The sequence below is a fragment of the Budorcas taxicolor genome, chromosome 14, assembly GCF_023091745.1.
Source record: "Budorcas taxicolor isolate Tak-1 chromosome 14, Takin1.1, whole genome shotgun sequence".
Classification (NCBI taxonomy): domain Eukaryota; kingdom Metazoa; phylum Chordata; class Mammalia; order Artiodactyla; family Bovidae; genus Budorcas; species Budorcas taxicolor.
Window position 1 is genome coordinate 34617056 of NC_068923.1, and position 22048 is coordinate 34639103.

General features: G+C 43.8%; 1 protein-coding gene across 1 annotated transcript in view; it reads right to left on the reverse strand.

The window, feature by feature from the left end:
* Nucleotides 1–8923, reverse strand: part of ST18 (ST18 C2H2C-type zinc finger transcription factor) — a 58465-nt gene extending 49542 nt beyond the window's left edge. The window contains exons 1-3 of the mRNA XM_052651568.1: nucleotides 8680–8923; nucleotides 8414–8416; nucleotides 282–1076 (exon numbers count right to left, since the gene is read on the reverse strand). Coding sequence (XP_052507528.1) covers nucleotides 282–1076; nucleotides 8414–8416; nucleotides 8680–8923 — 1042 coding nt within the window. The remainder of the gene's footprint in view (nucleotides 1–281; nucleotides 1077–8413; nucleotides 8417–8679) is intronic.
* Between the last annotated feature and the right edge of the window lie 13125 nt (nucleotides 8924–22048).

Sequence of the window (22048 nt, forward strand, 5' to 3'; positions counted from 1 at the left end):
CTTTTTTAAAAAAGTACCATATATTTTTAAAAAGTCATATTAAGAGAAATGCAGTCAATGATTTTTCTTGTGTGTGAAAACCAAGTAAAACCAACCAAGCTTGATCTGAGAACAAACTAGAGAATAGGAGAAAATTTTGGTAATTTTATAGTACAAATTAGATTTTTAAACTGTGTTAAATTGTCAAAAAGCTATCTGGCAGAAGCAATCAAATCTCACTCGTTCTCCACTCCCAACTCTAAAGCAATTTTAAATGAAATAAAAGCAAAACTGGGTCTTACGTTTATTGGGAAAGACTTGTCTTCCACCCATGTCGATGACTTTAGTTTGCCTCCTCTCCCCCGAGAGATGCTCCAGCAAAAAGCGGTCCAGCTCTTTGTAGGTGTTGTGGAAGACGCAGCCTCGCTCAGCCTGCAGGGCAATCGCCTGCTCCAGCAGACTCAGGTTCCCCTTGGCTTTCTCCAGGGCAGCGGCCTCCTCCGTCCCCGCGGCCGGACACCCACGCCCGTGACTGCGGTCCTCACTCCCTGGGAAGGAGGGCTGGGCTGGGCCATCTGATGGGTCCAATGGAGTGTTCTGAGGGTCTTTCCTTTCTGTCTCTGAATCACACACATTTTTGCAGGCGATAAACTTGTTGCCTTCAGTTTTTATTTCAGGAACTTCCAGTAGGTCTTTGCTATCATCCACTAAAACATACTTTGGGACCCTCGGAGGTTTGGCTTCTTCTGAGAAGTTGGAGCCGCTGTCCCAACCATTCTCCACACTTTCAGAGTTACTGTCGCTGTCGGAGGAGGGCGAGAACCGCAGCTGGGAGTTGTCAGTCTTATCTTTCCCATCGTCGGAAGGAACCAAAAAGCACTCGTCCACTTCGTCCCCCTCTGCTTTTAGAGATTGGATGCCACTGTCGTTTAAGTTTTCACTTATGGTCTGAACAGATGCACTTTTTTCCAGTGTCCCCAAGTGCATTAGAGATTTGACCACGAGTTCCTGATAACAGCCATATCTGTCTTCCTTCCCATCTGAGTTTTCTTGTGCGGTTGAATGAAACTTCTCATCCATGGGTTTTATCATGATTTCTTCACGGAGAAAAAGAAAGCCATTATTTGAAAATCAAGAATAAAAATATTTTAAGAAAATTACAATGATCAATAAATAAATAGATACATATACAATGGGCTTCCCTGGTGGCTCAGCAGTAAAGAATCCACCTGCAGTGCAGGAGACACGGGTTCGAACCCTGGGTCAAGAAGATTCCCTGGAGGAGGGCATGGAAACCCACTCCAGTATTCTTGCCTGGAGAATTCCATAGACAGAGGAACCTGGAAGTCTACAGTCCATAGGGTTGCAAAGAGTCAGACGCGACTGAAGTGACTTAGCACACACACATACATATATAATAGATGCAATATGTGAATATGTGGACTCCATCAGTTTTATAAACATTGGGTAGAAAAATATACACTCTCGACAAAACAAAATAAAATTCAGACCTTAATGTTCTTAAGAATTACCTTTAAAGAAATGAGCTATTTGAATTTTCAACATGTCAGAGCTAAGTGTGTTTAGTTACTGAAATAAATGCTCAACCATCAGAGTTCTGAATGTGAAATTCACATTACTGTACCTCTTATATTTGCAAGTCTCAGCCAACTGGAAGAAAATCAAATATATGTCCTATTATACATTTTAAAGGACGTATTCATTGGTTTTCTCTGCTAGCTGGCAATATATTTTCAAAGCTTATTAGCTGATTTTCTCTACTTCTGTAGTATCCCAAACAAACTTTCAGATTTTATGGAATGTTAGCTAAAATACACAACACATCTACACAGAGATGATAACTAAAAGAAGCCCTGATCACTTTCATACCTGTAACATGAAAATTCCACACCAAGGGAAACACAAGTACATGGAAAAAGAGTAAGATGGAATAATGCCTTGACCAGTAGCACTGTTTCTGGCCTGGTACCCATGTACACTTATGTGAAAAGGGAGGTAGGGATAGTTGGAGGATGCTGGATGTCAGCTAGTTGTTCCCAGTCCTGATGGTCGAGAAGGCCTGAGACTGAGGACAGGAGCCCAAGTACCCGTCTGTCCTTGTTGTATTCACATCCAGGGCAGCCATCAGTGTCACCCCCTTTCCCTCTTGGCAGTGGCCTAGTCGGGGTGACAGACTGTGTGTTTATTTATATACACTGTCCCCGTGCAAACACACCAACTGAGGTTCAGGTCCATGGGTGCCCCAGCCCCAGCCTGGCACCTGGGGAGGGGTTGCCCAGGGAGCTCAGCGTTGCCAGCCTATGAAATACACCAGACAACCCGGCAGTGGTCCCTGGCATTCATGAAGACAAAAAAAAAAAAAAAGCAGGACCATTTCTGTGTCTCTCTACAGGCAGAGTGGGGGATGGGAAGACAAAATAATAAGCCTCCTTAAAGACTGTTAAAGACACCAAGTGCAGGGCATTCTGCGTTAATGCACATCTTGGGAAGGAAGAAAAGCACAGGCGTCCCACGGAAGGGCTGCAGGAGAGGGTGTCTGTGCAGAAGACAATATGCCTTTTTTTTGGGTCCCATTTAATTTTTTATAAACATTGTCTCTGACAAGGACACTCAAAAATACATCTCCATCATCTTCCTTTCTGGTAATTATCTCCCTAAATCAACACTGGACTGCCAGGATCAAGTAAATATTGCCATAGTAACTAAAAGCATTTTTGGATGAAGAGAAGAATTGAGTCAAAACACTAGCCCCTTTAAATACCACTGATTATAGGGTGCAGTCCTTTGTTGGGATCTATTCAACATAAACTGAAAAATTTAACATTTTACTTCCTAGAAAAGAGGCTGGCAAAAACCAGCCCATAATATTTGAGAGGATGGTCTATCCTCTCCTGAATTCATATCAGAGGAACTCCAGGTTTAAATAATATATTAAACATAGTCTAAAATGCAAATGAAGTTTTTCTCAATATCATGGCTGGCTATTAAGAGAAAGTGTAAAGGGTTATGATAATTTTAGAGTATTATGAACTACAGAAAACAAATAAAAAGCGTTTTCCGTGAATATGCTCAATTCATTGAACTATTCTCTCAACTCCACTTAAGTACCCACATGTGTACAATAATGATTTATAGACATTATACCTAATTATGCATATTTGGGCTGTGTGAGAGTGCTAACAAAAGCTCTGGAAAGCAACAATTACCTCTGTTGCTTAGCTACATAGTTTAAAATATTCCTATTAAGTGCAGATCGTCGGAGAGGCGGGGTGACAGCCGTGCACGTGTGCCCGACAATGCGTGTCACCGAGCCGCTGCCAATGCGAGCGTTTTGGGTCACTTCCAGTTTCCATAATTGTTTGGTTCAACTGTTGGTTATATGCTAAAAGAAAATATTTATTAATTATTCTTCAGAAAGAGAGGCGCCCTGCCGGGAGAGGTGCCGGCGTGCGGTGTCCGGGGGTTTCCAGGCATGCTCAGCAAACCTGCCAACCAACCTGCCCCGCGCCCACCCGCTGCTGTCGCTGTCATTGTCACAGAGAGAGACACTGAGTTCCCTTCGAGCCTGACAGGTCTGTGACGGGGTGCCCAGGCTGCCTATATTCTCTATGTGCATGCAATTTTATTTTCCGGGGTGGCTCAGTCATCTCTTTTGTGCTTCTGCCCTTGAAATAACCCACGAGGCCTGTGCTGGGGACCCCATTTGAGTCTGGGCCTGGCACGTGTCTGTGTCAACTGCGATGGCTCCTCAGCCTCATGGGAGAGCAGCTGACACCCTGCGGGTCATCAGTAAAGGATGGACACTGTCCCTTTCCTGACGCTGCAGCAGAACGAGCGATGGCAGAGGAGACACAGGAGCCTCCACCTGGACAAGGTGGGCCCTGTCTTCATCTGGAGTGAGTAGTGACCCGCTGGCCATGGGAGGGCCCAGTCTTGCATCTGAAGAGGACTCAGCCCTGGTCGCCACTGTCTACATCACACACGCTGTGATCACCAGCTGCCTGGGGGACGGGAGGGTCTGTGCACAGCGTGGAGGGAGACTCCCCTGCAGCTCTGAAGTCCAGAGACTGGGGTCATGACCTGTGTGAGCTCAGGCAGGCCAGTGTCCTTGGAGTCCCAGGTCCTCATCTTTAAAGCAATGATAAGGGGCTCCCCTGGTAGCCCAGTGGTTGAGAATCCACCTTTCAATGTAGAGGACACGGGCTCAATCCCTGGTTGGGGAACTAAGACCCCACATGCCTCGGAGCAATGAAGCTGGTGCACTGCAACTACTGAGCCCAGTGCTGCCAACTGTGGAGCCCACGTGTTCTAGAACCTGTGCTCTGCAACCAGAGAAGTCCCCTCGTGCTGCAACTAGAGAAAGCCTAGAGCCACAACAAAGACTCAGCACAGTCAAAACTTTTTTAAAAAAGGATGATCCGATATCCCAGTGACCAATGAGCCAATAATAAGATATCCTGACAATAAACTGGTATGTCCCTGGTATGATGTCCAGTTACTTATTTCATTTAATCTTCACAATAACTCCAAGAAAGTTACTTTTGAATCTCTTCTACCAAAGGGAAACCAGGGTTCTAGAAAGCTAAGGGCTTGCCCAGTTCACATGGCCAGCCAATGGAGGGGCTAAGAGTCAACTCTGAAGCCAGGTGCCTACTGTTTGCCCAAATCTGGATACTATCAAGACTGAATTATAGGAAAATACTAAAATACACCTGTCAGCTAACTGGTGATGAAAAACAACACAACCTAATGTATAAATAAAAATATATAAAACAAACACAACAACAAAGCAAAAACTAACATAGTGCATCTCACAACAACACGTGATGGAAAGTTCCTCTGGCACACTCCTGGGCTTGGAGAGGGGCAACACTTTCCTCATAGAGCAAAAAATAAATAAACTGTTCTTTTGGGGGCCTGATATGTAAAAGCTCACATTTTTCGATTTCCTTTACATCAAAGTCTCTTCTCTGAGGGGTCTGGTAATCCTGAATGTACAGAGCAGTGACTATGCATGTCAGCTGTTCTGCATCAAAACGGCTTAAACAAAAGAAATCCTTCTGGTGGTCCAGTGGTTAAGAATCTGCCTTCCAAAGCAGGGACACAGATTCAAGTCCACGTTGGGGAACTAAGATCCCACATGCTGTGGGGCAACTAAGCCTGTGCGCTGCAACTAGAGAAAGTGCGCACTGCAACTAAGACCCCATGCAGCCAAAACTAAAAATAAATATTAAAAGAAAGAAAGCCTCTGAAAGTCCCAACACATTTTGAGTTTGATTCCTTTAGTATAACTAAGTTTCGGATTTTAATTCTGTTTCTAGCTAAATGATTTTTACACATAACTTAGTTTTCCAGGGCTCCTGAGTTACATCAGTTTTGCTGAGAATAAAAGCCCTAAGAAATGAATTCGCCTTTCAAAGTTTTTAAGTGGGAGTGGCTTATCCCTTACTTGCTATTTCTTGAGAGATAATATGTTCAAAATGTCACCCCAGCCCTCAGAGCTCCCAGGAGTGTGAGGAGTTTCTCAGATTCACGAGCTAGTGCTCACAGCCTGGGGGGGACTCCAGACAGTGGTTCACCCCTCCTTCTTTCCTTCATCTGCACTGGGAATGCATGAGCTCGACCTGCCTCCTGATGGTGCTTTGAGCTCGCCTTCTGTTTGGCCCAGTGGAAAAGGTGCATCTGTCTTTTTTATCTAAATTTTCTTCTATCGCTCTTTTTCTAAAAATGTGTCTTTTGTGGCAACGGGTTTTTGTCGTAGCATACAGGATCTTTAGTTGCAGCATGTGGGATCTAGTTCCCTGACCAGGGATCACACCCAGGCCTCCTGCATTGGGAGCTCAGAATCTTTGTCACTGGACCACCAGGCAAGTCCCTCTTCTATCACTCTTATTGCCCACGGGCAGCTCTTGGAAAGATAACTGGCAGAAGGCACATGAGGCACAATTTTGCCACTAAAGGGACTCAAGTTCATGACCTTAGCTTTCATGAGCTTGTATCCTCTCTCATCACCTAAACTGCCCACTGAAGACACAGTCAGGCACACACCTGGTCAGGTGAATACCTTGGGGCACCTGCATGGTAGATAAAAGCCCTTAGGCTGGGCTTGGATGAAAACCCAGCTCTATTTCTCTCTGGGGGACTTGCTTAGGAGGCTGAAGGCCAGTTAGAGTTTTCCTCTCTCAACCAGGGAAGGGAGCACCTGGGACTGGTCATTTCTGAACATGTGACTTCATGCCTTGACATGGTGGGGACTTTGCCCAATCTGCCTTCTAAAGGTACTCAGAGCATGAGGATTGGATTATGGAGCATGGTTAGCTGAGAGATCAGAATCTTGCTTGTCCTTCAACTGTCTCTTAATTATCTTCTTTCCAACAGCTACAAGCTCCATCACCTTCAGCATTAACCCGTTTGTCCTCAGTGGTCTCATGTGCACACCTGTAGTCACAATTACACAGTCATGTCACTGTTGGGTGGGTTAACTGATACAATTTATGTGCTCAGGATATAGTGAGAATCAAAAGTAATGGCCACCACAGTGTAAGTTTAGCATATTCATTATTAGTAGTGGTGGTTCTAATACTGAATATAAAAAAGAGTGAACCTTTCTGAAGCTGCAGAAAGATGTCCATCAGTGCTTATAAGTGAATATTTAACTGAGAACATTTGACAGTATATTTTCCTGCTCAATATCAAGCACCTACAATGATCATTCAGCAACAACAGAAGGTGGGAAGCCAGTGGGCAGGTACAGACCTGGTCCTCATGGCACCTGCAAAATGTGTTGGTGTAAAAGATGCCAATTTTCTTAAATACTTGGTAAATTAATGTCAATGGTATTAATTATTTTGTGTGTATATGCTGTGCTTAGTCATGTCCGACTCTTTGTGACCCCATGGACTGCAGCCCGCCAGGCTCCTCTGTCCATGGGATTTCCCAAGCAAGAATACTAGAGTGGGTTGCCATTTCCTACTCCAGGGGATCTTTCTTACCCAGTGATCAAACCCGTGTCTCTTGCATGTCCTTATACCTCAAGTCTAACCATACTAAATCAAGGATTTTCCCTGACACTAGATTCAACCTGCAGTTTTTAGGAATCAACAAAAAACTGACCGGCCCAAGGAAACAAACAAACAAAAGAGTCAAGGATGATAATTTACAGATGGGCCATGAGGCTTGAAGATGTATGTTAAATACAGAAAAGCCAGGAAATTTACTCCAACGCTAATAAATAAGAATACAATTATTTTAACTACAGAACCTCACACTATGCAAGTTGAGATTACTGGAGACCGATGATTGTGCTCCAAGATTTTCATCCACTCAGTCAACACACTTTGACACTTTTTCTGTTAACTCCTATTGCAATTACTACCATTCTATATGCAGTAGGTTTTTATGACCTAAGAATCTCATTGCCTTAGGCTTGTATAATGTATACTTCTTTCCAAATGACAATTTATTTGGTGTATTTTGATTACTTAAAAACACATTCAAAAAAATGTGTATGTAACAGCACATGAAAGTGAAAAGTGTTACTCGCTCAGTGGTGTCCAACTCTTTGCAACCCACGTACTGCCAGGCTCCTCTGTCCATGGAATTCTCCAGAAAGGAAAACTGGAGTAGTTTGGCATGTCCTTCTCCAGGGGATTTTCCCAACTCAGAGATCAAACCCAGTTCTCTCACATTGCAGGCAGATTCTTGACCGCCTGAGCTACCAGGGAAGCCCATACTTAGGTCTAATAGCAGATACGTACATTTAATTTCACTTTCTAATTAAGTCAAGCTTTAGATCTCCATGTATTTTAAAAACAAACTTCATGTTGATGTATGGCAAAACCAATACAGTACTGTAAAGTAATTAACCTCCAATTAAAATAAATAAATTTATATTTAAAAATTAAAAAAAAACTTTTGAGATACTTCGCATGTCCTTCAATGTCAGCCTCATGCACAAAGTGGTCTGTGATGGTCTAGCTCCTGGAGGTATTGTGACAACCAGGTCTAGTGAGTGTGACTGTGAACTGGGGAGAAGCACATCCTAAAAATTTCAAAATAAAATTTGGGATGGGTGATTAAGAGATGTAAACTACTATGTGTAAAATAGATAAGCAACAGGGTATATCATACAGAACAGGGAATTATAACTCTTTATGGTATACAATTATAACTGTTTATGTTATATAGAAAAAATACTGAACACTATGCTGTACACCTGAAACTTAATACTGTGAATCAGTTATAAACGTCAGTAAAAAATTAACAAAGTAAAATTTCAAAATAGAGACTGCATCTCATATGTCATTTGGAAATGTTGTAAAGCTCATTTTGAGGTTTTCTCTTTTAGGGATTGGACATCCGCCCCCTTGCTGAGTCAAGGTCCTTTTCAACTGCAAGGCTGAGCAGCTTTTACCTTCTGCAGAAAGAGGCACAGTCCAAGCTTGTGCTCCTGCAAACGGCCCAGGGGCAAGGATGCTCTGTGGCTTGTGTTTGACCTCCCTGCAGTAACAGAGGAAAACCAGTCCTTGCTAGCAGATGCTGAGGGAAACCAGTGTCTGGTTTTGATCCCACGTTGGGATGGGCTTTCCCACCACACACGCGCATGTTCCCCCTAAGGTGGGCCTGGGTCTGTGTGCTGGGGAAGAAGTGAAGTAAAGCTGGGGCCAGGCCCCTTGCTACCTGTGCTGGGGTGATGGTTGGTCTCCAGGTGGCCGTCCTGCCCCTCCGCCTCCATCTGGTCAGCATGTCCCTCCTCGCAGTCCACACTGGGGCTGTAGTGTCGGGGCTTCATGAGCAGGGACTTTCTCTTGTTCACTGGGACCCCCACAGCCTGCTCCCCGGCTCTTCTCTTCTTGGCCGTGGTGCAATCGTGTGCAGCACTGCAGTAAGAGACACAGGTTAACAGCAGGGCAAAAGAGTTCATGGCTGCCTGACCCTTGACCATCACCAAGTAAACCCAAAGGAAGTTGTGGCCCAGTTTGGATTAGTTGTCGGCACTAACAAAAACAGCCGGTGAGTTGAATTCATTGAACTGTGTAGATTCTATTTTACTGCTGATCAGAAGAGTTAAAAAAAAAAAATCATCCTTAATCCTGAGTAAGCATATGTTAATCTGAGCTTTGCCTGGCACTAGACTAAATACCCAGGGACGGATGAAACAAGATTTGCACTGGTTTGTTAATCCCAAGAAGGAGCTAATGTGAAAAATATACCACCAGCTACAAGAAATGTGTCCAGTATGGATAAATCACAAGGTTTTTTGGATAGTTGTTTGCTACTGAAACTGCTTATCTCTGCCACAGTTGCATGTCAAACTTGAGATGCCATATCCTGGGCTTTGACTTGAAAGACGGGGCATTAAGTGTGTGTGTGGGGGGTGGGTAGGCTGTGAACATTTGATCAGCCCATCTCCAGGCACAGAAAAAAGTGGAAGGATGCTCATGGCACTCTGCCGTTTGAGTCTCACCCATTTGGCACACAGAACAAACATAAAAGGAGGAGAAAGGAGATTGGATTTCACAAAAATGGACCACAGTTTATCCTTACTCCTGCTCTCATAGCGTTTTATTTGGAAGTCCTCCTGAGGATGGCCCTTTGAAAACACATTTCCTACATATAGCTCGCTTGGCGTCAGTGCAGCTCACTCTGTGCTGAAGTTAAAACAAACATTCTCCTGGTGAGATCTAGGAAGACCAGAGGGTTCAGCCAACACTGAGTCTCTGACATATATTTATTAAATGCTCTTTGGAGAAAAATGTGAGGGCTTAAGATGAAAAGATCCAGAGGAGAGAACCCTGGTCACAGAGTAATGAGATATTATTTATTCCATCTCTAAAAGAAGGTTGAATATTCAGTAATATTAAACAAGGCCTTAAATTGTTCTCTTAAAAACATCAATACAGAGAAATATCCATGGTGGCCTGTTTGTGAAAATTATCTGATCATCATCACACACGAATTCTTGGGCTTCACAGGTGGTGCAGTGGTAAAGAACCCGCCTGCCTAGACAGGAAACTCAAGAGACTCAGTTTCTATCCCTGGGTAGGGAAGATCCCCTGGAGAAGGGAATGGCAACCCGCTCCAGTATTCTTGCCTGGAGAATTCCATGGACAGAGGAACCTGGCGGGCTACAGTCCAGGGGGTCACAAAGAGTGTGACGTGACAGCACAGGCACAGATACATGAATTCCTGAATTTAGAAGGGTAGATTTTACAATTTCAGAAGAAAACAAGTGCTATTCTTTCTGGGAAATAAAAGATTCTGGAAGGAGGGATAATTCAAGAGGGTTAGAAATCCCTCAAAAAAAAGATTAAAAATTGAGAATTGAAGATTATCCTGATGTGGAAGAGAAGAGCAAGTTTCTGAGACAAACTAATGCGCTTTGGCAACATTTCTCTGATGAGCCCAAATTTAAAGTGACCATGTACAGACAGTGGGGTAGAATAGAATAAGCAAATGAGGAGAGCAGACGGGGGCCTTCAGGAGGAGACTGCATGGCCCGAGCCGGGCCAGTCACGCAGCACAGTCTATGACACGTGTCCTACGTCACGGGAGCAAACGCAGACAGAGAAGCAGACCTCCCGGGGCCCACGCCTTCTCTGGACAGGAGGACGACCTGTGAAAGGGGCGGGACAGGAGAAGAAAGCTCCCAGGAATGTGAAGAGGGTTCAGGAAGCCCTCTAAACCAAGAGAGTTTCCATCGAGATGCTCACAAGATACACAAGGCCACTTAACCGCTATCCAGAACCAGGAAGATTTCTAGAAGACGAAAGACGCTTCCGGCAAATGACATTCAGATACTAAAAAGGGAAAGGAAAGTGGACTCTAAACACCAGTGTAAGCAGAGCATGGGCTCTAGAAAAGAGGCTGGGAAGGTTTATTCAAACAAAGCTTCGTCAGCACCAGGACAAACACTGATCACAGAGACCTGGCTGGAGGCCTTGGCCAGTCCGACAAATACCATTTCTTTCTGATGGTTGGGGTGATGGGTGAGGTGAAACATCTAGTTCTGGTGGGATTCTTACAGATTTTGCCTTATCAGTATATATTATTGAAAATAAGCTATCTCCTGGAGCTACATGATTTGTTCTCATTTTCTTTTTTTTAATATAATTTTATTTATTTCTGACTGTGCTGGGTCTTCGCTGCTACACAGGCTTTACTCTAGTTGCAGCGAGGGGGTTCTTCTCTCTAGCTGCAGAGCACAGGCTCCTCGGGGCTGCGCCTTCTCCTGTTGCGGAGCAGGGGCTCTAGGGCGCACGGGCAGTGCATGGTCTCTAGAGCACAGGCTCAGTAGTTGCTGCACACGAGTGTCATTGCTCCACGGCACGTGGGATCTTCCTGCGTCAGGGATCAGACCCATGTCCCCTGCACTGGCAGGCAGATTCTTTACCACTGAGCCACCAGGGCAGCCGGTTAATATTATTATCTTGTTAATGTTTTTATCCGAGTTTATTTAGGAAGACAAGGAACTTCTCAAAATCATGTGACCTGTAACTTGTGGGGCTGATATTTGAATCTGGCCTGCTGGTCCCCAAAGTTCATGCTCTCCCTACATGTCGCCAAATCAGAACAAGGAACCTGGGTAATTTCCATCTGCCTTTGACAACTGGGTGGAGCAGGCCCTGTTAAACCAGTCACCGCTCTAACCGAAGGAAGCCACCTGCCACAGGGCTGATCCCAGTGATTCAGGTCTCATTAAACCAGGAGATGACGCTCAGTCAAAGCTAAGAAAAATGCCGCAAAACGTGGTTAAGACAAGGCTCCGCCCACAGTGTCCATAGTGTGGAGCAGTAGAATGAACATAATGAGGAGACATTAATAATAATAGTAAAGATCAAGTTCAGCATTTGGGTCCAAACAATAACTTGTGGAAGGTTGAAAAGGATATTAAGGTTCTATCAAAAAATACAAATATAGCTTCAAATAAATGAATGCATTTGATACTAACAGTGCATGAAGCTCCTTACATAATATTAGCTGTGTCATCTGCAACGAGTAATTGAATCTTCTGGGATGCTAAATTCCTCATCCAAAGACGAGGGAGAACAATTCCCATATCACATGTTGTGGGCAAAGAAGGTGATATCCACGCTGCTGGTGACAAAAGCAGGTCAGGGCAAGTTGGTTCTGACCCCCAGTTCTGACTCTGTGTGCCTTGGACTCCACCAAAACCCAGCTGAAGGCTCCACCCAGCAACTCCAAATTCTCCCCCACCAGGTGCCCTGCACAGACTGACACAAGCTTGTGTGTCTGTAAATGTGTTCTACTTTTTTACATCGTATTTGTATTTACATAAATTACATTAGATTTATACACAACATTTGCTTTAAATCTCACATTCTGTGCATTTCTCCACTGCAAAGTAGCTGTGGCCCAGGCAGCATTTGGAGCTGAAATGAAAGCCTTTATAATAAATATTACCCTTTGTGTGTGCATGGAGAATGGTCCCTCTCCCTCGTTTTCCCCGAGGGCACACTGTTTTGGCTTTATTGTGACACTTCTCTGTGACTCTGCAGTGAGGGAAAGCCAGGCTTTACATGTCACTGAAAGAAATGCCACAAAATGCTAACATATCTTCTCAAGGTTGCCAGAAATCATTTCCACTGGGTTGTGTTTTCCCATCTGCGGAGCTCTGAAATGTTAAGGAAATAAATGAGCTCTATTATCTATATTTTTCTAGTAGATGAGAAAGAAAGAGAAAAAATACACTCAGCCCTGCATTTATTGTTCTATTCAATCAAACTGTTGCTTTAAACATTCAGAGTCCTCCAGGGAGCGTTACTGATGCACCGAATGCCTTTCAATGCCATATTTCATATCTGCAGTTTTGATTTTATTAAAATATCTTTAGAAGATCTGTATTTCTACCTGAAATTTTTGGTTACATTTTCAGAAAATGCTTCCATTTGGTAACCTGAATTCTAACTGGAAATGGTGCTCCCTTTAATGACAACATATAGCTGAAATTTTATTCAAAAATGATGGAGGACAATAGCAATCAGATAACACTGATGATAGATTCATTGCTGGAGGTCTGTTTGACATCAAATTCACTGACCTTTCAGGTTTAGGAAACTGTGAGTCCCTCAAATCTGTGCAATGAACACTGGGTTCTAGAATAATTTTTCAGCTTATTTTACACAGTAATAAATCCTCAATGTAAGTTAAGAAGATATGTAACACATTTAAAAACACAGGTTCATATATGGGAATGGGCTTCCCAGGTCGCACTAGTGGTAAAGAATCCTGCCTGACAATGCCTATGTGAGAGACGCAGGTTTGATCCCTGGGTTGGGAAGATCCCCTGGAGGGGAGCATGAAACCCCACTCCAGTGTTCTTGCCTGGAGAATCCCCCTGGACCGAGGAGCTTGATGGGCTACAGTCCTTAGGGTCACAAAGAGTTGGACACAACTGAAGTGACTCAGCACAGACATATACTGGGACATCTATTCCCCACATGTAAGGGAATAGAATTTTAAAAAGAGTGGATATATGTATATACATAACCAACTCACTTTGCTATACACCTGAAACTAACACAGCATTGTACATCAATTATTCTCCTATAAAAATTAATTTTAAAATGTAGGTTCAGCAATAGCTATATTTTGAGTACCTCCCACCAAAAGAATAGAATAGAAAAACAAATGGAAGTTATAGATCCCTGAGTCCAAGAAACTATTTATGTGCTCCAATATTTCCAGGGAAAATTCATATTGGGTATTCCTATTGTTTTCTTCTGGTTAGAAAGAAAAGCACAGACTCATAGGAAGGGACCCAGAAGAATGAATTTGAAAAATGAGTGGCAAGTATAGTATAAGTATAAAACACTTATACTATTATTATTTTCAGAGACATGATATTATTTGAGGAAACCCTCAAAGACCCTACAAGGTATTAAAATAAGGAAGCAAATTTAATGAAGTCACTGTTTAAAATGATTTGAACTTCTATAAACCAGTGATAAAAAATGAGAAAAATTAAAATAAAACCATTTATGATGCATGGAAGTATGAAATACTGAGGAATAAATTAATACAACACATGTAAAACTTATACAAAGCAAATAACATTTTGAGAAAATTAAAGACAATCTTCATAAAGGAAGAAATAGAAAATGTTCATGGAATAAAAGATTCAGTACTGAGAGATTTCATTCTCAAATTTTACCTACTAATTTTAATGCACCCCCAAACAAAATCCCAAGAAGAACTTTTTTCTTTTTCTTTTTTTAGCAATTGACAAGTTAACTCTAAAATTTGGATGGAAACGAAAAGAACCAAGAATAGCAAAAATGGTCTTGAAGAAGAACAGTGAGGAAGTTGAAAGACTTACAGACCTGGATGTCAGAGTTTATCATAAACCTTTAGTACCTGAGACAGGTATTTCTGGTGCAAACATAAACAAATAGAGAAAAAGAACAGAGTATACATTCCGTCTGCTCGATCCAGAAATAGACTCACACAAATACAGACAATTCACGGCAAAGGTGTCACTGGGGAAAGAGTTTTCTCTTCATTGGCTGGCACTGGGTCAACTGAATATTTATCTGAAAAAAAATCCTGACTCTAACTGATGGTGCATACAACAAACTGTTCATGACAGGTTATGGATTTAAATCACGTGCTATGAAACAATGAAACTTCCAGGAAAAAAATGTGAGACAGTTCTTTCATGACCTTGGCAAAAACTTCCTAAGCAGTTTACAAAACACAACAATTTAAAGGAAAACACTGATAAATTAGAACACCTGAAACTTAAGAACCTTTATTCATCAAGAGATACCAGCCAATAAGGAGAGCTTTCTGTCAATATTCTGGTTTTTAATCTATTTACACAAACTTGTTTAGGTCATGAAATTTCATTGAGCTCTCCTCTTATGATAAGTACATGCTTCTGTAGATATATTGCACTCTTCAAAACAATAAAAGGCCAATAAGACAAAGAATTCTTTCAAATAAATAGGAAAATGACAAGTAACTTAAAAGTGGGCAAAAACATGGCAGAAAAACTGACACGCAAATGAAGAGGCACTTGGGCTCTTTCCTCTCAGGTAAACACAAAAACATGACTAGCTTCTTGGCAAGTGAAGTGGGAACGTGGAATCCTCTAAAACTTCTCCGTCCCAGCATCAAAACAGTAACCCCCAGACATCATATTCTAGAAGAAATGACAGTGATTAGTGTCACTTAAAGCTTAAAGGATGCATGGCTGGTGGGCCCTGTGTTCTTTCTCTTCATTAAATTTAACAGTGTGAGTCAAGGAAGCTAGAGAAATAGCATATGACATCCTTCATACATGGAATTTAAAAAGAAGTGATACAAAATAACTTATGCGCAAAACAGAAAGGGACTCACAAGACTTAAAGAAGAAACTTGTGGTTGCCTAGGGGGAAGGATGGGGGAAAGGGATAGTTAGGGAGTTTGGGATGGACATGCACACACTGTTGTATTTAAAAAGGATAACCAACAAAGACCTGCTGTACAACACAGAGAACTCTGCTCAATGTCATGTGGCAGTCTGGATGAGAGGGGAGTTTGGGGGAGAATGGATACCTGTCGATGTATAGCTGAGCCACTCTGCTATGCACCTGAAACTATCATAACACTGTTAATCGGCTATATTCCAAAATAAAATGAAAAGTTAAAGTGCAGACTCTTGGTAAGACTGATCCTCAGGGTTAACAGTGGGCAACCACTAACTCAAATAATAGTTCTAATTGCAACTGCTAGGCCAACATAAAGGATATTTGCTTTACAGATTAACATAGATGCAACTATTAGCATTTTGCAGTCACTGATGGGGCAGATACATACTTTCTATCAGCGAGGGGAACCAGGACTGCTGGCATTCCCCCCACTGGCTCAGCAGTAGAGAATTTTCCTGCCAGTGCAGGAGACGTGGGTTTGATCCCTAGGTCCAGAAGATCCCCTGAAGAAGGAAATGGCAACCCACTCCAGCATTCCTGCCTGGGAGAATCCCAAGGACAGAGAGGCCTGGCGGGCTACAGTCTGTGGGGTCACAAGGAATAGGACACGACTGAGCAGCTAACATACACACATGTATTTGAGTATGGATTCGCCTGGCCCATCTTCAGCGTTTCACACAGCACTGCTATCTGAACATTCTGCCAACAAGCATTCTCATGCGACTCTAAGAGACTCAGCTAGGAAGACAAAGATTATAACTGGATACACCACTGGTATGACTTACGGCATATCCTGGCCTGATGGAGTGACAGAATAACTTCTCAAAGGCAAAGCTGAGATGCTGACTTGAAGGTGCTATGCTGCCAAGAGGGTGTGCCTTCTTTGGGGCCAGCATGCACACGTGATGACCGTTTTAGTGTCCTGCCCTCCATGGTTTGGATATTTGGGCCCAAGAACTAACAAACAGGTGGCATTAGGAATGACTTGGTTTACTATAATTCCTAATGACTAACTTGAAGGATCTGTACATTACTCCCCCTATATCTATCCTCTGAGGATCTAAAGATCCTGGTCCCTTAAGAGAGGGCTTCCACTGGGGGACACCTGAGAGTCCGATCAAAGTTCCAGCTCTGCCTGCCTCTCAGTCACATGGATTTCTTGGGCAGGGAGTCCAGCAGGCAGGGGAGGGTTGCCATCCTGGCAGGAGTATGGATCCTGGCTGTTGGGAACAGCAAGGCTGCCATTAAATTTGGGGAACAGAGAAGAACACATTTGGCCCTTTGGTGACCCTCTTGGCCTCTCCTGGTACTTTCTGGCCAGACTTGATAGCCAATCAGCTGGGCAGCAGCCAGAGAACTTGAAGGTCGTGGCGACCAGGGCTCAGGTCCCTTAGGGATGAAGGTCACCAGGTAAGCCATCTAGGCAAGCAGGGATGCTAGGGAAGAAGGAGGATGTAGATGGAGGGGTATGTAGGCAACGAGAGGGACCAATGCTGGGAGCAGCCCCCATAGCTGAGTACCTGGGAGGAATGGTGAGACTTTGGCAGCAAGTTCTCGCCCGGCTACTCGACCAGCTTCTACGAAATCAGGAGACAGGCCCCTGCGGGAAAGTTAAGTCTGTGTTCACTTGAAATGGGCCTCCTGATTTCCAAGTCACAGGCTACCACAAACACAAGTTGACTTTTACACAGATGAGCCTGGGGTCACTTTTCTTTCATGGAGGACAATCCCCGAGTCCACGCCCAGCTCTCTCAGCCACATGGTGGGCACTCATGCCCACGCTCACGTTCACAAGCTGTGTGAAGCGCAGCACCCACAGAAAACCTATAATTTAAGCTTCTCCTGTGACTCATGTCATCAATTCAGCAGCCACGTTGTTGCTATTTATCGATGGTTGGTTTGCTGTCATGGAACATTGATTCCATTGGCAAGGTTATTTGATAATATCAGGTTTATAAGAGTGAGAGTTTTTTTCCCATAAGGCCAGAGCTAATAGATGCTTTTTCCTCATTTAATTGGGATTAAGTTTTATGAATGATCAATTACTTGCAAAATGTCCACAACAGTTTTTTCATAAAATAGTCAAGCCATTAAAAGCCACACTCTAATAATAATAATGATAACAACAATAACAATAATAAAAACTTACTCTGAATCCTGAGTAACAGTGGAGCTAAGAAGACTCTCTCAATCCTCCTGCTTCCCTTGCCCCACCATGCTGGTGGACACACTCTTCCCAATGATATCATTTTGGCAACATTGTCAGAACACACTCCTTCTGTGTCACCATGGGGGTCTGGAAGTTTCCATGATTGTAAAACTTAACTCCCTAATTGCCGTTGTCTCTCCCAGTAACCTGGAACTGTCTAAAAGGGAACAGAGTGCCTCTTGTTCATTTCTTATCTCCTGTACATCTACAGACATCCCAGGTGGTGCAGTGGTAAAGAACCTGCCTGTCAATGCAGGAGATGCAGGGGACAAGGGTTTGATCCCCAGGTCGGGAAGATGCCCTGGAGGAGAAAATGGCAACCCACTCCAGTATTTTCATTCCATGAAAAATTTCATGGACAGAGGAGCCTGGAGGGCTACAGTCCGTGGGTTGCAAACAGTCAGACACGACTTGAGCAAGCACGCACCAGCACCAATGCATCTATGGGCCTGGGTCTTGGTATCACACTTCGTAAATGAGGCCTGAAGCTGAGCTCCATCCAGATGCAAGTGTGTGAAGACGACTTCACGCAAACAGGAATCGCCTTTCCCCAGGAGAGGCATCAAAGCCTACCTGGTGACTGTTCGGACGAGGTGGCTGCCCATTCTTCTTGGAACAACAGGTCGTTGATCCACACGGGCTTTTGCTCCTGGCTGCCCTCTCCACCGAGGAAAGCCAAAGGAGAGATGGTGGTGGGTGGGGTTAACAGGAGCAGGTGAGTCAGTAAATCCTACTTTATTTATTCAGAAAGTAAAACCATGAACTAGGGATGGGTTTGCAGCCTCTTTGTGATCGTGGGGCCGTCACTCCCTGAAACACATCAGGACCACACAAGTAAGCCCTACATTTGGTGGCTTTAAATGAAGATCAGGAAGCATAAAGTACCACCTATTTTAGTACTGAATGACTAGAACACAGGTGTCCTCTGTTCTCTCCTGTGAACATATACTGACTTTTTCTTTTTCCCAAGATGTGCAGACATGAACTCTTTCTAAGGAGCAGGCTCTGAATGGCTCTGAATATTGAGAATGACAGAGAGTAAGGCTTAATTCATTAAAAAATTTTATTTAAGAATGAAATGTTTTGGGTGCTTCCCTGGTGGTTGAGTGGCTAAGACTCCACTCTCCCAATATAGGGGGCCCAGGTTTGATCCCTGGTCAGGAAACTAGATCCCACATATCAAAACTAAGACTTTACAGGCTGGAACTAAATATCCCCCATGCTGCAAAGAAGAGCAAAGATCCTGTGTGCCACGACTAAGACCTGGTACAGCCAAATTCGTTAATTAATTTAAAAATAAAAATATTTTAAAAATGCAATGTTTTTACATTCAAAAGATAATCATAACCATATTTGGCATATTAGCAACTAATATAGTGGCTTCATGTTCTTTAAAACATAATGAATTCACTTCTTCAGACAACATTTATATACACATACTTCTGTCAGGCAGTCTTTATATTTGATTATTCTGTAGTAAGCAGGAGAGTCTCATCATTTTTGTCATCTAGAACGGATTTTATCAATGTTGCCCTTTTTCACTATTTGCTGATTTCTTTTCCTGGTCATTCCCGGTGTGGTTTCTACTATAAATATTTCTCAGTGTTCAAAAGAATGGTTTTCTCAGTTTCAAGAGGGGTGGGTCTAGTAGAACATTGAAAGCAGACATTTGCAGAAGAAGAAAAGGTAATATGCAGAGAAGGAAAGGGAGAGAGAGGGAGAGGGAAGGGAGGCCGGGAAGAAACTGTGTACCCATGTGTGCATGTGCACCTGTGCGTGTGTGCACTGTGTATGTACCCACATGTGTGTGCATGTGCACCTGTGTGTGTCCATGTGTCTGTGCATGTGCACCTGTGTGCACTGTGTATGTGCCCACGTGTGTGCATGTGTAGCTGTGTGTGTGCACTGTGTATGTGCTCACGTGTGTGTGCCTGTGTACCTGTGTGCGTGCACACTGTGTATGTGCCCACATGTGTGTGTGCACCTGTGTGTGTGTGCACTGTGTATGTGCCGTGTGTGTGCGCGCACCTGTGTGTGTCCACGTGTGTGTGTGTGCACTGTGTATGTGCCTATGTGTGCGTGTGTATACCTGTGTGCGTATGTGCACTATGTGCCCACATGTGTGTGTGTGCACCTGTGTGTGTGTCCACGTGTGTGTGCATGTGTACCTGTGTGTGTGTACACTGTGTATGTGCCCATGTGTGGGTGTGCATGTGCACCTGTGTGCGTGTGCACACTGTATGCACCCTTATGCGCGTGTGCGCACTGTGTATGTGCCCACATGTGTGTGTGTGCACCTGTGTGTGTGTGTGCATTTGTGTGTGGGTGTGCCGAGGGCACAGTGTCAAAGACCAGCGGAAATAGACGCCAAGAGCAATCAACATGAGGGAGAGGCTCACCCACTGATGGAAACAAAACAGACTAGGCACACACACAAACACAGCAACACAACTCCTTCAACTAACATGGGGATGTCTGGCTTTTAACACGACTGTGACAAAAGACACTTTTAGAGCATGTGGCTCTTTTATGACTATCATCGTAAATGCCGATTTTATTTCTTGACATTTACCTGAATGCAGATATTTGGTCCATAAATCTAGTTTCCTTTCTTAGGTCCCTGAACCAAAAAAAAAAACTAGAAACTTACAGATACACACAAGGCCATTGGTATGAACAAGAGTTGTCTGACATTTGGATGGCTTCCATTTATCCTTCTCCACTTCACCAAAACATATCATGAATCATTTCACAGAACTTGCTGCCATGAAGGAGAAATATTTAAAAGGAGGATCAAGCGTTAAAATAGTCAAGTGAGTGCTGAATTAGCAGGGATCATCTCCTCTGCTGTATTATTAAAATTGGGTGTATGTAAATGTATGTGTCATCTCACTATATATGTGTATGTGCAAGTGTATATATGCACACACACAAATCTGTGCAGTGCTTTGGCAGCCAAGTATTCCACTGAATCAGAAAGAACTTGCTTTTAGAGGCTGTCCCTGATTTAGAAGCTCTCAACTAAAGATTGAGCCTGCAAGTCCACAAGTCACTTCCCATCAGAATGAGTCTGAAGTTCAGGGACGAGCGGATTTGACATGCAAGTGGATTGAAAGCCTGGAAGAGCTGACCAAGAAGTCTCTAGCAAAGAGGGTCAGGGACCCACCTGGGGTGGGGCTCCAATGTTTAGAGACTGGGGAGCTGAGGGAGAACCAGAGATGAGAGCTGAGATAGAATCAGAGAGGCAGGGGAGGTCAGGAAGGTGAGTGGGCCTGCCACTTCTTCCTTCCTGCAAGGAACTTGGAGGCCCTGACCCCAAGAGAGATGGTGGGCTCTGTGTCTGCCTCTGCCTCCAAGGACACAGGCCCTCAGAGGGCTGAGGGGGTCTGAACTCTCTCAGCTTTCACGGGGTACCAGGAAGAGCAGAGCTGACTCCATGGTCACCCCGGGCATATGCGATCATTTCCCTACAAGTGTGGCTGTCCTGGCCTGGAGAACATCCTGCCCCATGAGCAGCATGCCGTAGAGTGTAGGCACACCCCCGACCTCAGGTGGGGACCACGTGAGCACCTTCATGGATCAGACGCTCCAGTCCTCACCTTCCTCCAAGGGCCCATGCATCCAGTAGCAGCGGTTCCACCTGCTGCCCTGTGACCCCAGGCCTCCTGTCCACAGACTCACTGGCTGATTCCTTACAAAAGCGTCTCAGAAACAGGCAGTAGGCACTTATATTCTGGCTGTGATTTCTTTTCCTGACTGAAAATGACCCAAGGAAACTAAGGGCGAAAGTAACAGAGATAGGAGCACCTTGTTTTTATGTTGGATGAAATAGACTGTAGAGGAAAACATGCACTGATGGCAGAAAACAAATGAGAAATGATGATTACAACGAGAGTGGCCTGGTTTGTAGTCAAGGGGCTTGTGGAAGCTTTGCCAACTAAACAGTCTTGATTTTATTCATTTTTGTTACTTTTTTGGCACTTTTTAATATTTTATTACTATGGGGTCTTAACTCTTTTAAATAGTCTTGACTTTGAAGGGACAGAAGTCGGGAAAGAATTGAAGAATTTGAAAGCAGAGAGGTTATAGGCACTATATAAAAGAGAATCAACATATTAAATAAAAATTCCTTCGTATGAGTCACTAATTACATCAAGGTAAAGGTGCTTGCTCAGTCGTGTCTGACTCTTTGCAACCTCATGGACTGTAGCCTACCAGGCTTCTCTGTCCATGGGATTTCCCAGGCTAGAATACTGGAGTGAGTTGCCAATAATCCCTTTGCCAGGTCTCCAGGTCTTCCTGACCCAGGGATTGAACTTGGGTCTCCTGTGTCTTCTGCAATGGCAGGTGGATGCTTTACCACTGTACCACCTACCACTAACTGCATTGCTTATTCTCTAAATGAACA